We start from the raw sequence: 13,075 nt of genomic DNA on the forward strand, positions 1-13,075 counted from the left end.
GCCCCTATCCCAGGGGGAACGAAGACGAAATGGAGACTTTGCACACCATAGGCGCCAATCCCCAATTGTGACAGGCTGCTCATTTGTTAGTAACTCTTCATACCCCGGGGACTTATGAAAGTAGAAAATAAGCTTGGACACTATAGTCTTCTCAGTGGTACGCTTAGGAGCCAGATAATCACCTGGGTCATAATCTGCAGGTACGGTAGCAGGGCACATAGGAGTACCTGGAGAAACTACCCACACAGATTCTCCTTTTTCTGGGAGAACATTAGTATAGTTACAGGGAATGGGAAGAACAGTTGAGATGCTTCTTGTTAAACAAAACACTCCAGAGGCTGGATAGGGAGACGTAAAAACTGGCCTTAGAGAAGAGTCAGAGGGGGAAGTAGCATTATAAAAGGACCACCAAGTATAATCCTGGCTCCAAGGGCCTGAACTCGAAAAGTAGGGAGGTATAAGAGCTGGGAGTTGCACAGGGACAGGAACAGCTGGGACATCTGTGGTATAAGGAGAAAATCGGGAACACACAATACAAGGGGAAGTAATCTTTGCCTGGCTAATTAGTTCCTGGACTGAGTGTAACCAAAGGTTGGAGCGAGTTGGGGTATTAGGAACAAGGAGGCAAGGAGTAGAAAACAACAAAAGCATCCAAACTACTAACATTTTCTTTCTTCCTAATCTAAAACAATTACAGCAAACTAATTAAGCAATAATATTTCAACAGTCTGTGCTAATCACAGATTACTCTCATATAGTGTTCTCAGTCTTTGAGTTCTTATACCAGTTGGGATAGACCCTCAACTGACAAGGATCAAGCTTTCAAATTCCAAGAAAGCCAGAATCAGGCAAGAAAGAGTCTCAGTGTGAAGCCGAAGTTCAGCCGCTCCTGCAGTATGCAGTTGACCCTTCTTTTCAGCTAGTAGATTCTTTGGTTCGGGTCAAGCGCAACTTCAATGGCTCCGCTGGATCACTTTCTGCTCTCCACTGTCTAGGCTCCGTCTGATCCGTGCTGGGCTCAGTCTGATCAGCAGACTTAATTCGAGACCAATGGACCCATGGAGTAATCCCTGCGACCTTCACAGCTGTAGGGGTAGAAAGCAAAACAGTAAAAGGTCCTTTCCATCGGGGCCCCAAAGGCTGGAGCCTCCAGTCTTTTACCCAAACTCTATCCCCTGGCAGGAAGGAATGTACCTGAGCCTGGAAGGGGACAGGGTTTATTTCTCTCACATAAGACTGAAGCTCAGAAATTATCTTACCCAGGAGGGCTACCTGCTCCTGCACCTGGGCAGACCCTAAAGTCCCTATGTCTCCCTTAATTCCCTGTAAAATGGCTGGGGGCTTCCCATACACAATTTCAAAGGGAGAGAGGGCTGTTCCTTTAGTTGGGGTGCATCGGAGGCGGAAGAGGGCTAGTGGCAGTGCCTGTGGCCATTTCAATTGGGTTTCCTGACAAATCTTTGCTAGGCTATTTTTCAAGGTTCTGTTTGCCCGCTCAACCTGCCCTGAACTCTGGGGACGATAGGCACAATGCAATTTCCAGGTAATGCGTAATGCGCGGGACAGGGCCTGAAGTGTGGCTTCAACAAAGGCGGGACCATTATCTGAACCTATGGCAAGGGGCAATCCATACCTGGGGATGACATCCCTAAGGAGAGCTCGAGCTACTTCTGTGGCTTTCTCAGTGACTGTAGGATATGCTTCCACCCACCCAGAGAAGGTACAGACCATGACCAAGAGATATCGGAGCCTACCGCTCCTGGGCATTTCTGTGAAGTCTATAACTAGGGACTCAAAGGGTGTTAGTCCTCTAGACTGAACTCCTGGTGGAATACGGGGTCCCTGACGAGCATTATTCTGGGCACAGAGAGTACATCGGGCAGAGGCAGTGGCAACCAGACTATCCAATCCTTCCAGCACCACTACTCGATTGAGTAGACGGGCTAGTGCTGTTTTCCCTAAGTGTGATAGGTCATGAGCTTGAGACACTACAGGCCAAGCTAGGTGGCGTGGCACCAGAACTCTGGTATCAGGGAGATGTAACCAGCCATCAGGTCTCCTTACTGCACCTTCCTCTTGAGCCCATTTCTCTTCCATTTGGGTATACATAGGTGTCCATTCTTGCAATCGAATTTGGAACAGGGGGGTCACAGTACTTGCTGGGGGTCCTCGAGCAGCTTCCTTGGCCACCCGATCAGCATGGCGATTCCCTCGGGCCACTGGAGTATCTATTCTTTGGTGTCCCCTACAGTGAATGACAGCTACCTTCTTGGGGGCCCAAACAGCCTCTAGCAGCTGAAGTATTTCAGGTCCATACTTAACAGGTTGGCCTGCAGCATTTATGAGTCCCTTTTCCTTATACAAAGCTCCATGAGCATGTAGGGTTGTGAAGGCATACTTAGAATCAGTATAAATGTTGGTTACCAGTCCTGCTGCTAGCTCCAGAGCTCGTATGAGGGCCACAAGTTCTGCTTTCTGGGCTGAAGTTCCTTGGGGCAGGGCTCTTGCTTCTATCACCTTGTCTTCTGTCACCACAGCATAGCCTGCCAGTCGCTTGGAGTTCTCCACATAACTGCTTCCATCTGTAAAATAAATTACATCTGGGTCCCTCCACGGAACATCTTTAAGATCTGGTCGACTGGAGTACACTTCATCCATAGTTTGGATACAGTCATGATCTGGTGGTCCCTCAGATGCTGGCAAAAGAGTAGCAGGATTGAATGTAGCCACTGTTTCCAGGTGTATCCGTGGATTCTCACACAAACTGGCTTGGTACTTAACCATGCGGTTATTTGTAAACCAGTGGTTGCCCTTATACTCCATGAGGGTGAGAACTGCATGGGGGACTTTAACAACCAGTTCTTGCCCCAAGGTCAACTTATCAGCTTCCTGGACCAGTAAGGCTGTTGCTGCAATGGCCCTCATACAGGCTGGCCATCCTTTAGCCACTCCATCCAGCTGTTTAGACAGGTATGCAACAGGCCTCTGCCAGGATCCCATCATCTGGGTCAACACACCCAGAGCAACCCCCTGTCGCTCGTGGACATACAATGAGAAAGGTTTCTCCACATCAGGAAGGCCTAACGCAGGGGCTTGGAGTAGGGCTTTCTTTATGGCAATGAAGGATTGTTGAGCAGTAGGTCCCCATTCAAATGGTTCCTTTTCACCCCCCTTTGTGGCTTGGTAAAGGGGTTTCGCCATCAATGCAAAATTTGGAATCCAAATTCTGCAAAATCCGGCTGCTCCCAGAAATTCCCTAACTTCTCTTCTGGACTTGGGTTGGGGAATTGCAGCAACTGCTTGCTTCCTACTAGCATCCAGTCTCCGACTTCCCTGGGAAATGCAAAAGCCCAAATACTTCACTTCTGACTGACAAAGTTGGGCCTTTGAGCGTGAGACCTTATAGCCTGCATCCAAGAGTAGCTCCAGCAATTCTCTAGTAGCCTCAAAACACTCTTCCTGGGTCACTGCTGCAATCAGGAGGTCATCTACATACTGGAGTAAAACTCGCCTGGAAGGCTCAGATTTAAAAGTCTTAAGGTCTTGTCCTAGGGCAGTCCCAAAAATGGTGGGGGAGTTCTTGAACCCCTGTGGCAGGCGGGTCCATGTATACTGAAGCTTCCTTCCTGTTACTGGGTTTTCCCATTGAAAGGCAAAAAGCAATTGACTGGCGGGGGCCACCCGAATACAAAAGAAGGCATCTTTTAGATCTAGTGTCGTGAAATGGGTAGCTCCAGAAGGTATCAATCCTAACAGGACATATGGATTAGGCACTACAGGGTGTAATGAAATAGTGGATTTGTTAACCACCCGTAAGTCTTGGACTGGCCGGTAGTCCTCAGTCCCTGGCTTCTGAACTGGCAATAGTGGCGTATTCCATGGAGACTGGCAAGGACGAATAATTCCATGGGATAACAGACGATTCAGATGTGCTTGAATCCCTTCCAGAGCCTTTCGGGGAATTGGGTATTGGCGAAGATGGATTGGCCGGGCACTTGGAAGTAAATCTACATGAACAGGAGGAATATTTCGGGCCAACCCTGGGGGATTATCTTCTGCCCATACCCCACTGACCTGAAAGCTGTCTGCCAGGGGTAGGTCAACTTGGCTATGCGACTGATGCAGCCGCCATTCTTCTTCAAGAGGGCAGCAGAAACTCAATATACCCTTAGGGCTGGATATCGGGGGCCGAAAGGAGACTGAAGTCTGGCCATCAGAATCAAAGGAAATTTGGGCCCTAAGCTTGGACAGCAGGTCTCGACCTAACAAAGGGATTGGACAGTCTGGCATATACAGGAATTCATGAGTGACTATGTGTGAGCCTAATTGGCATCTACGGGTTGTCAGGAAGGGCCTCCGGTTCTGCACCCCCGTGGCTCCCACCACTCGGACAGTTTTTCCAGACACAGGCGCTAATCGGTCCGTCACAACAGAATGTTCAGCTCCTGTATCAATCATGAATGGAATTGAGCGGCTCCCTATAGTTAGCTTGACCATAGGTTCCTGGGAGCCCAGTTTGTAGGAACCCGGTCTGTCCTATTCGTCCCATTCTGCCATCTCGGCTATCCCGATGATGTCAGATTCAGGAGGCTCATATCTTCCCTCTCGAACTCGGCCTCGGCTTCCTCGATCTCCTGGTCCCCTTCTCAGTCCCTGGCGCCTCTGGGGGCATTCATCTTTCCAGTGCCCTCTTTCCTTACAATAGGCACACTGGTCCCTCTCCAATCTTGGTCTGGGATTCTCCCCCCTTGGCCGGGATTGATTGAAGGAATCTCGGGCCTGGCTGGTGGTCCGGGGTCCCACTTTGGCTTCCCATTAGCTAGAGGTCGACCTCGGTTAAGGGTGGAATTAGTAATGGCTGCCGCTAAAAGGTCGGCCTTCTTCTGCATCTTCCGGTCAGCCTCTCGGCGCACCTCCTGATCTCTATTAATGAAAACCTTGGTTGCGATCTCAATTAGCTGGGTGGTATTCATCCCTGCGAATCCCTCCTGACGCTGCAACTTCTTCCGGATATCTGGCATACTCTGGGCCACCAATGCGCTATTCACCATTCTCTGGTTTTCTTGGGCTTCAGGGTCAAATGGGGTGTATGTTCTGTAGGCTTCAATTAGTCGCTCTAGAAAGGCCCCAGGGGATTCAGTTGCCCCTTGGAGAATTTCAGAGACCTTTGCTAGATTAATGGGCCTCTTTATGCCTTTCCTCATACCTTCCAGTAAGTCCCGGCAATAGCCAGACAACAGTTCATAGTGCTGCCCATCATTTGGATCCCAAGCTGGAGCTGCGCGAGGAAACCGAGCTCTAACCCATCCCTCTGGATCCTGTGTCCCCCCGGGGACACGCTCTCGCGTGATGGCCTCAGCATTTTGCAAAATCTTCCGCCTCTCCTCAGTTGTGAAGAGGGTCAGGAGAAGTTGTTGACAATCAGTCCAGGTTGGGTTATGGGTGGCCATAATGCTAGTCACTAGGTCCACCACTGCCTGAGGCTTTCAAGCTTTTAATATCATTTCTTATATATATTATGCCCATGGCTGCCTCAGTAGCGGGTGGAGAGGAAATGCAAGGCCTGTGCCCACCCAGTCCACCTCCAGGCCCATCTAAAAGTTAAACTTTGGCTACGCTACTGCACTGCCCTAGCAGTAGTCTCATGATTCTACCGCTCAGGGGTCAGCTTTCTATATAAAGAGACTGCTTCCTTCTATAGAAAGATGACCCCTAGTGGTACTCCAGCATCATTCACCACTCCAGGTAATGCAGTACTGTGTGTTACCAGTCTGCCCTCTGTTCAGTAAATGCAGGGCAGAAACAGGGCACGCCCCCTGCATTTACCGCATGTTAAGTTTTGTGGTAAATGTGCAGTAACTGCAAAACCTACCGTGCTGTAGTAAAAGGACCCTATGAGGCATATTTTCAAAGCACTTAGCCTCCCAAAGTTCCATAGAAACCTATGGAACTTAGCCTCCCAAAGTGCTTTGAAAATAAGCCTGAATATGCTCAAATTAAAACAAGTATATCGAGATTAAGGCTGCATTTTGATTACAAGTTTTAATTGCAATTAAAATATTTTAACCATGGATAATCACGCAATTAAAGGTATTTTATTTATTTCCCACTGCAGCTCTTCGTGACTCTGGGCCTTTAACACTCCATTGCCCCCGGTACAAAATCAGTACCTGTATATAATATGTATACCACTTTGATTGTAACCAGAGGACTGAATCTTCATCCTTCCCATCCCCAGATCCAACATCTCTCCCTTTCTCAACCTTCACGCCCTCTCCTTTTCCCCAGGTCTATTCTCTCTCTCTGTCTTCTCTCTCTCCTTCCTCCCTCCCATTGTTCAGCTCCTCTCCTTCGCTCCCTTCCACCCCCTTTATCATTATGGTTGCTCGATAAAAAAGTTAAATTAATTGGGTTAAACTAACACAAACTTGGTGGTGAGCAGCATCAAGCTCTTCTTGTAGCTTCTGGAGCTTACTGTCTCCGTCATAGCTTCCATCAGTGACCCCTCCTGTTCTGCTTGCGGGTCTGCAGCTTATACTTCTTCCCCCACCCAGGGTTCAGCATCTGCCCCCTTCTCAATACCGCCGCTGGTCTGTCTTAAAGGTGGTCTTCTGTTGGTCCTGGGAGTGGCAGTGTTGCACATTTGCAGTCTGTGGCTTACTCTAAAACTTTCCCTCTGGTCCATCCTGCCTCCTCTGACATCACTTCCTGTTTCTGCAGCCTAGCCAGGACTGGTCAGAAGGAAAAGCTTGGATGAGGCAGCAGGCTGCATACATGCAATGCTGCCACTGGCAAGGATCAACAATAGATCACCTTTAATGTAGACTGGTGCGGGGTGGGGGTGATGTTAAATCACAAATGTGGGGGGGGGGGGGAAGATATCAGATTGCACAGAAAATGGGAATTGGGAGGGGTAGAGGGCAGAAAAGATGTCTGAAGGAGACAGGAAATACTTCAATGTGATTAGTTTATTTAACTGTGATTAATAATTTAATGCATTAATCACAGCTTTAACTGCGATTAAAGTGCAGCCCTAATTGAGATAGATAATTCATTGTAAATTTGTTCCATAACAGTTTGCCAACACATTTTATACTGCTGAATGATCTTTAACCCAATTAATTTAATTTTCAGATATTGACAGCACTTGCAGGAAGTTTCATCAGGCACCCTGTCTAGAAAGCAGTTCCTTGCTGTCAGTCAGTGGCCATGTCACGTCACATTACGCACTGCCAACACGCAGACGCCATCGAACTACTTTCTGTCAAGAACAGCTGGAGCATTTGGAGACGGCTTTCAGCAAGAACCATTATCCGGATATCTATTGCAGAGAAGAGCTGGCCAAGATTACAAAACTCAACGAGGCCAGGATCCAGGTACGTCAAGCCACTTCACCCTCCATTGCCCCTGGTACAAAATAAGTACCTGAATATATGTAAACCGCTTTGAATGTAGTTGCAAAAACCTCAGAAAGGTGGTATATCAAGTCCCACTTCCCTTTCAGATTCTAAATGGAATGTTGCTACTATCTAAGATTCTATAGAATGTTGGCTACTGTTTGAGATTCTGTTGCTACTATTTGAGATTTTACATGGACTGTTGCTAGTGGAGGAATATCCTAGTGGTTAGTGCAGTGGACTTTGATCCTGGGGAACTGAGTTCAATTCCCACTGCAGCTCTTTGTGACTCTGGGCAAGTCACTTAACCCTCCATTGCCCCTGGTACAAAATAAGTACCTGAATATATGTAAACCGCTTTGAATGTAGTTGCAAAAACTTCAGAAAAGTGGTATATCAAGTCCCATTTCCCTTTCCCCCTCTTGTGGTAATTTTAAAAAATGGTAGTGTGTTAATGGCAACATTAGTACATGATACAATATGGAGGGTTCTCTTTTAAAACAAGCACAAGGAGTGTTTACAGGAGGAAAAGCCTCGAGAAGCTCCTGGACTTACTTAACAGTCTTAAAGGAGCAGGACTTCATCATCATCGGCAAAAACCTCCTTTATTACCAAAACAGCCCACAAATTAATTTATAATACTTAGCTTTGGCTGCCAGGTCTCTTTCCTTCCTTTCTAGAAATCTCTTCAAACCAACTGTGATCACCTTGATCTCTTTCGTTCCTTTCTCAAAATCTCTTCAAACCGATCGTGATCACCTTGATCTCTTTCCTTCCTTTCTCAAAATCTCTTTTATTGGACATAACTTAATACATTTCTTGATTAGCTTTCGAAGGTTGCCCTTCTTCCTCAGATCGGAAATAAGCAAATGTGTTAGCTGACAGTGTATATAAGTGAAAACATTCAAGCATTATTATGACAGTCTGACAGGGTGGGAGGAGGGGGGTGGGTAGGAAGTATGCATGGGGACATCAAAGCATATCATTGATATTCTAACAGGGTGGGTGTGGATAGGTGAGGGGAGGGTGATCAACAGAGAAATACAGCTTTATGGTTTATAATGGGTTAGGAACCCCAGATCCTTGTTAAGTCCTTTCTGTTGGGTGTTAAAATATTCAATCATTCTGACTTCAAAGGTCTTACGTTCTTGTATGGTTTTAAAGTTACCTTTGAGGATTCTCACTGTGAAGTCACTGGTACAGTGTCCTGGTCCTGTAAAATGTTGACCAACAGGCGTGGGAACCCTGCTGGCACCAGTATTGTTCATATGATGTCTATGTAAATTGAATCTTGTCTTAAGCATCTGGCCTGTTTCTCCAATATAGCATCCTTCGTTACATTTTTTACACTGAATGATATATACCACATTGGAAGATGAGCAAATGAAAGATCCCTTTATGTTGAATATCTTTCCTTTGTGGATGACTTTGGGGTCCTGTGAAATATTTTGGCATAGTTTGCAACTGGATAAATTACAGGGAAGTGTGCCCTTCTGTTCCTTTTCAGTCTGTGATGGAAGTTTACTTCTGATTAGCTTGTGTTTTAAATTGGGTGGCTGTCGGAAGGCCAGTACTGGTGGGGATGGGAATATCTCTTTCAGTAATTCATCCTCCTGGAGTATAGGTTGTAGATCTCTTATGATTTTCCTCATCCACAAAGGAAAGATATTCAACATAAAGGGATCTTTCACTTGCTCATCTTCCAATGTGGTATATATCATTCAGTGTAAAAAATGTAACGAAGGATTCTATATTGGATAAACAGGCCAGATGCTTAAGACAAGATTCAATTTACATAGACATCATATGAACAATACTGGTACCAGCAGGGTTCCCACGCCTGTTGGTCAACATTTTACAGGACCAGGACTCTGTACCAGTGACTTCACAGTGAGAATCCTCAAAGGTAACTTTAAAACCATACAAGAACGTAAGACCTTTGAAGTCAGAATGATTGAATATTTTAACACCCAACAGAAAGGACTTAACAAGGATCTGGGGTTCCTAGCCCATTATAAACCATAAAGCTGTATGTCTCTGTAGATCACCCCACCCCTCACCTATCCACACCCATCCTGTTAGAATATCAATGATATGCTTTGATGTCCCCATGCATACTTCCTACCCACCCCCCTCCTCCCACCCTGTCAGACTGTCATAGTAATGCTTGAATGTTTTCACTTATATACACTGTCAGCTAGCACATTTGCTTATATCCAATCTGAGGAAGAAGGGCAACCTTCGAAAGCTAATCAAGAAATGTATTAAGTTATGTCCAATAAAAAAGGTATCATCTTATTTTCTTTTCCATGTTTTATTTTGTTTGATTTCTATTGATAACCTTAAGAGTGGACTAACACAGCTACCACACTCCTCAAAATCTCTTCAAACCGACCATGATCACGGTCTCTTTCCTTCCTTTCTCAAAATCTCTTCAAACCGACCATGATCACGGTCTCTTTCCTTCCTTCCTTTCTCAAAATCTCTTCAAACCAACTGTAATCATGGTCTCTTTCCTTCCTTTCTCAAAATCTCTTCAAACCAGATTTTGAGAGAGGAAGGAAAGAGACCTGGCTGCCAAAGCTAAGTGTTATAAATTAATTTGTGGGCTGTTTTGGTAATAAAGGAGGTTTTTGCCGATGATGATGAAGTCCTGCTCCTTTAAGACTGTTAAGTAAGTCCAGGAGCTTCTCGAGGCTTTTCCTCCTGTAAACACTCCTTGTGCTTGCTCATTTTTTAAAAGAGAACCCTCCATATGGTGTGTCGTGCATAATTGGGTGTTTGGGTATCTCTCCCTCTAAAAATATTATTTAGAACATTAGTACATGGCCATTAAGGGAGCAAATATTAAAAAGCCATTTTTTCGGAGGCAGTAAAAATGGCCTTAGTGTGCGGGAGAGATCCGCGTAAGAGTGCGCAATGGCCAATTTCTGTTCTCTTTATGAACTTTTCCATTTCACCTTTAAGACACAGTGCAGACCGCTGCAGCGTCGCAGGTTTCAATACCAGTGGATATCCGGGGAAAGTCTGGGAACAAAGACTTTCTGCAGGAATCTCTGACATTTTAGCAAATTCCACATACTGAAGCCCTTTGTAGAAATGCAAACAGGTGAGCTCTCTCCTGGTATGGATTCGTTGGTCAATGGAAATGTAACACATCTTCTGTTTCATACAGGTATGGTTCCAAAACCGGAGAGCAAAACACCGCAAGCATGAAAGGGCGACGCAGAAGCCCACAGGGCCAGCTGTGATTTCAGCCTGCAGTGGTCTGATGCCTTCAGTTTGTGCAGTCTCTGCTTCCAGTCGCCAGTATCAGTACTCGCACCCTCTGAACCACATCTCTCGTTTCTCATCCGTGGCAACTACCAGCTATCCGCCACCCTCTGCTGTCAGTCCGTTCACATGCACAGGCAGCCACACACACCTCGCAACTGCTCCTCCAGCAACGCGCCAGCATGAAGAATGGTACAGTCCACTGTGCTCCATTAACTCTCCTGGTACCGCACTGCCATCGCCCATGCTGTCTCTTACACCCATATCTGCTTTAGATCCAGCAGCCCACTGGAACTGACATCTATGAAAGGTTGCTTTGCCTAGAGCAGGAGGGGCTGTACAAAGCACACTCTTCAATTTAAACCACTAAGGGGCTCGTTTTCGAAAGAGAAGGACGACATAAATCGGAAGATGGATGTCCTTCTCCCAGGGACGTCCAAATCGGTATAATCGAAACCCGATTTAGGACGTCTCCAACTGCACTCCGTCGCAAGGACGACCAAAGTTCAAGGGGACGTGTCGGAAGCGTAGCGAAGGCGGGACTTGGGCGTGCCTAACACTTGGACATCCTTGACCCATAATTGAAAAAAACAAGGACGTCCCTGACGAACACTTGGACGTTTTCACCCGGACCTGTTTTTCTTACGACTAAGGCACAAAAAGGTGCCCGAAATGACCAGATGACCACCGGATAGAATCGTGAATGACCTCCCGTTGTTCCCCAGTGGTCACTAACCCCTCCAACCCTCAAAAAAATCTTTCAAAATATGTCGTGCCAGCCTCTATGCCAGACTCAGATGTCATACTCAGGTCCGTGACAGCGCATGCAGGTCCTTGGAGCAGTTTTAGTGGGTACTGCAGTGCACTTCAGACAGGTGGATCCAGGCCCATCCCCCCCCCCCCCCCCCCACCTGTTACATTCGTGGAAGAAACAGCGAGCCCTCCAAAACCCGCCAAAACCCCACTGTACCCACATCTAGGTGCCCTCCCTTTACCCGTAAGAGCTATGGTAGTGGTGTACAGTTGTGGGTAGTGGGGTTTGGGGGGCTCAGCACACAAGGTAAGGGAGCTATGTACCAGGGAACAATTTATGAAGTCCACTGCAGTGCCCCCTAGGGTGCCCAGTTGGTGTCCTGGCATGCCAGGGGGACCAGTGCACTACAAATGCTGGCTCCATGGACATCTTTGGTTTTGAAAATCGCTGAAAGTCAGAGATGTCCAAATCTAGGGACGCCCCAATTTAAGGATTTGGACGTCCCTGACAGTATTTTCGAAACAAAAGATGGACGTCCATCTTGTTTTGAAAATGCGGGTTTCCCCGCCCCTGGATTTTGCCATTTTACATGGATGTCCAAATTGCAACTTGGACGTCCCTTTCGAAAATGCCCCTCCACATCAAGTAGAAAATGTCTATGGTTTATGATTTATTTGTGATTTGATATGTCGCCTTTCCATAAATAAGGTCAAAGCAATTAACAAAAACAAATGTAAAATAAGAAAGAAAAAAAAGTCTATTTGGATACAGGATAGAGAAAAATCATTGGAACACGAAGGTAATCAATCAGACAACACTCACACAAGAGTCTACACTAAAATCCATTCAAGGAGCTCCTTGTCACCGCAAGCCAGGTCACTGGCCCAAGTTGTCTGTTGGCAAGTTAAATGTACATTTGAAAAAGTAACTTCTAAGGAGTGATTTAAATTTGGGGAGAGTTCCGATCTAATAGAAGGGTGACGGTCATTCCAGAGTTTAGGAGCTAGAAAACAAACAGCAGAGGATCGCGTAGTTTCATAATGAGAAAATCTTGGGAAGGGGAGGACTAGACGGTGGGCATCGAGAGAATGAAGAGAGCGGGCAGGGGTGTAGGAAATGATAGCAGAGGAGAGGTAAAAGGGGGAACCAGAATGAAGTAACTTGTGAGTTAGGACTAGAATTTTGAACCAGGACCGGAAAGGGAAAGGGCAGAGCCAGTAAGGGAAAGGTAACCAATGGAGTTGTCGGATAAGAGGGGTGACATGGTCAAACTTTCTTGCTTTCAAAGGTAGCACGATGAGTGTGTTTTATGTTTAAAACAATACATTTAAGCTGGTAGTGGGATAAAGATACTGTAAGGGATATGGGACTCTGTGATAGCTTCAGGGAAAATAAAATATTTATGCATGTTTAAAACCCAAATAATGCTTCTAAAATAAGCACTATGATGTGGCTCGATATAAAGTGGTATTGTTTATACCATGGTCAAGAGTCTATGGTATTAAGCCATCTAGACTACTGTAACGGTATCTATGTGGGATGCAAAGAACAAATCATAAAGAAACTCCAAACTGATCAAAACACAGCAGCCAGACTTATATTTGGAAAAACGAAATTCGAAGGCGCCAAACCCCTACGAGAAAAACTACAC

The 13,075-nt window shown here is 46.1% G+C and overlaps 1 protein-coding gene across 1 annotated transcript in view; it reads left to right on the top strand.

Annotated features, from left to right (window-relative positions):
• LOC115464192 (homeobox protein prophet of Pit-1-like) overlaps window positions 1–10,968 on the top strand; it is a 31,781-nt gene extending 20,813 nt beyond the window's left edge. The window contains exons 2-3 of the mRNA XM_030194584.1: window positions 7,135–7,376; window positions 10,573–10,968. Coding sequence (XP_030050444.1) covers window positions 7,135–7,376; window positions 10,573–10,968 — 638 coding nt within the window. The remainder of the gene's footprint in view (window positions 1–7,134; window positions 7,377–10,572) is intronic.
• Window positions 10,969–13,075: the final 2,107 nt, after the last annotated feature.

Source organism: Microcaecilia unicolor, chromosome 3 (genome assembly GCF_901765095.1).
Source record: "Microcaecilia unicolor chromosome 3, aMicUni1.1, whole genome shotgun sequence".
Lineage (NCBI taxonomy): Eukaryota > Metazoa > Chordata > Amphibia > Gymnophiona > Siphonopidae > Microcaecilia > Microcaecilia unicolor.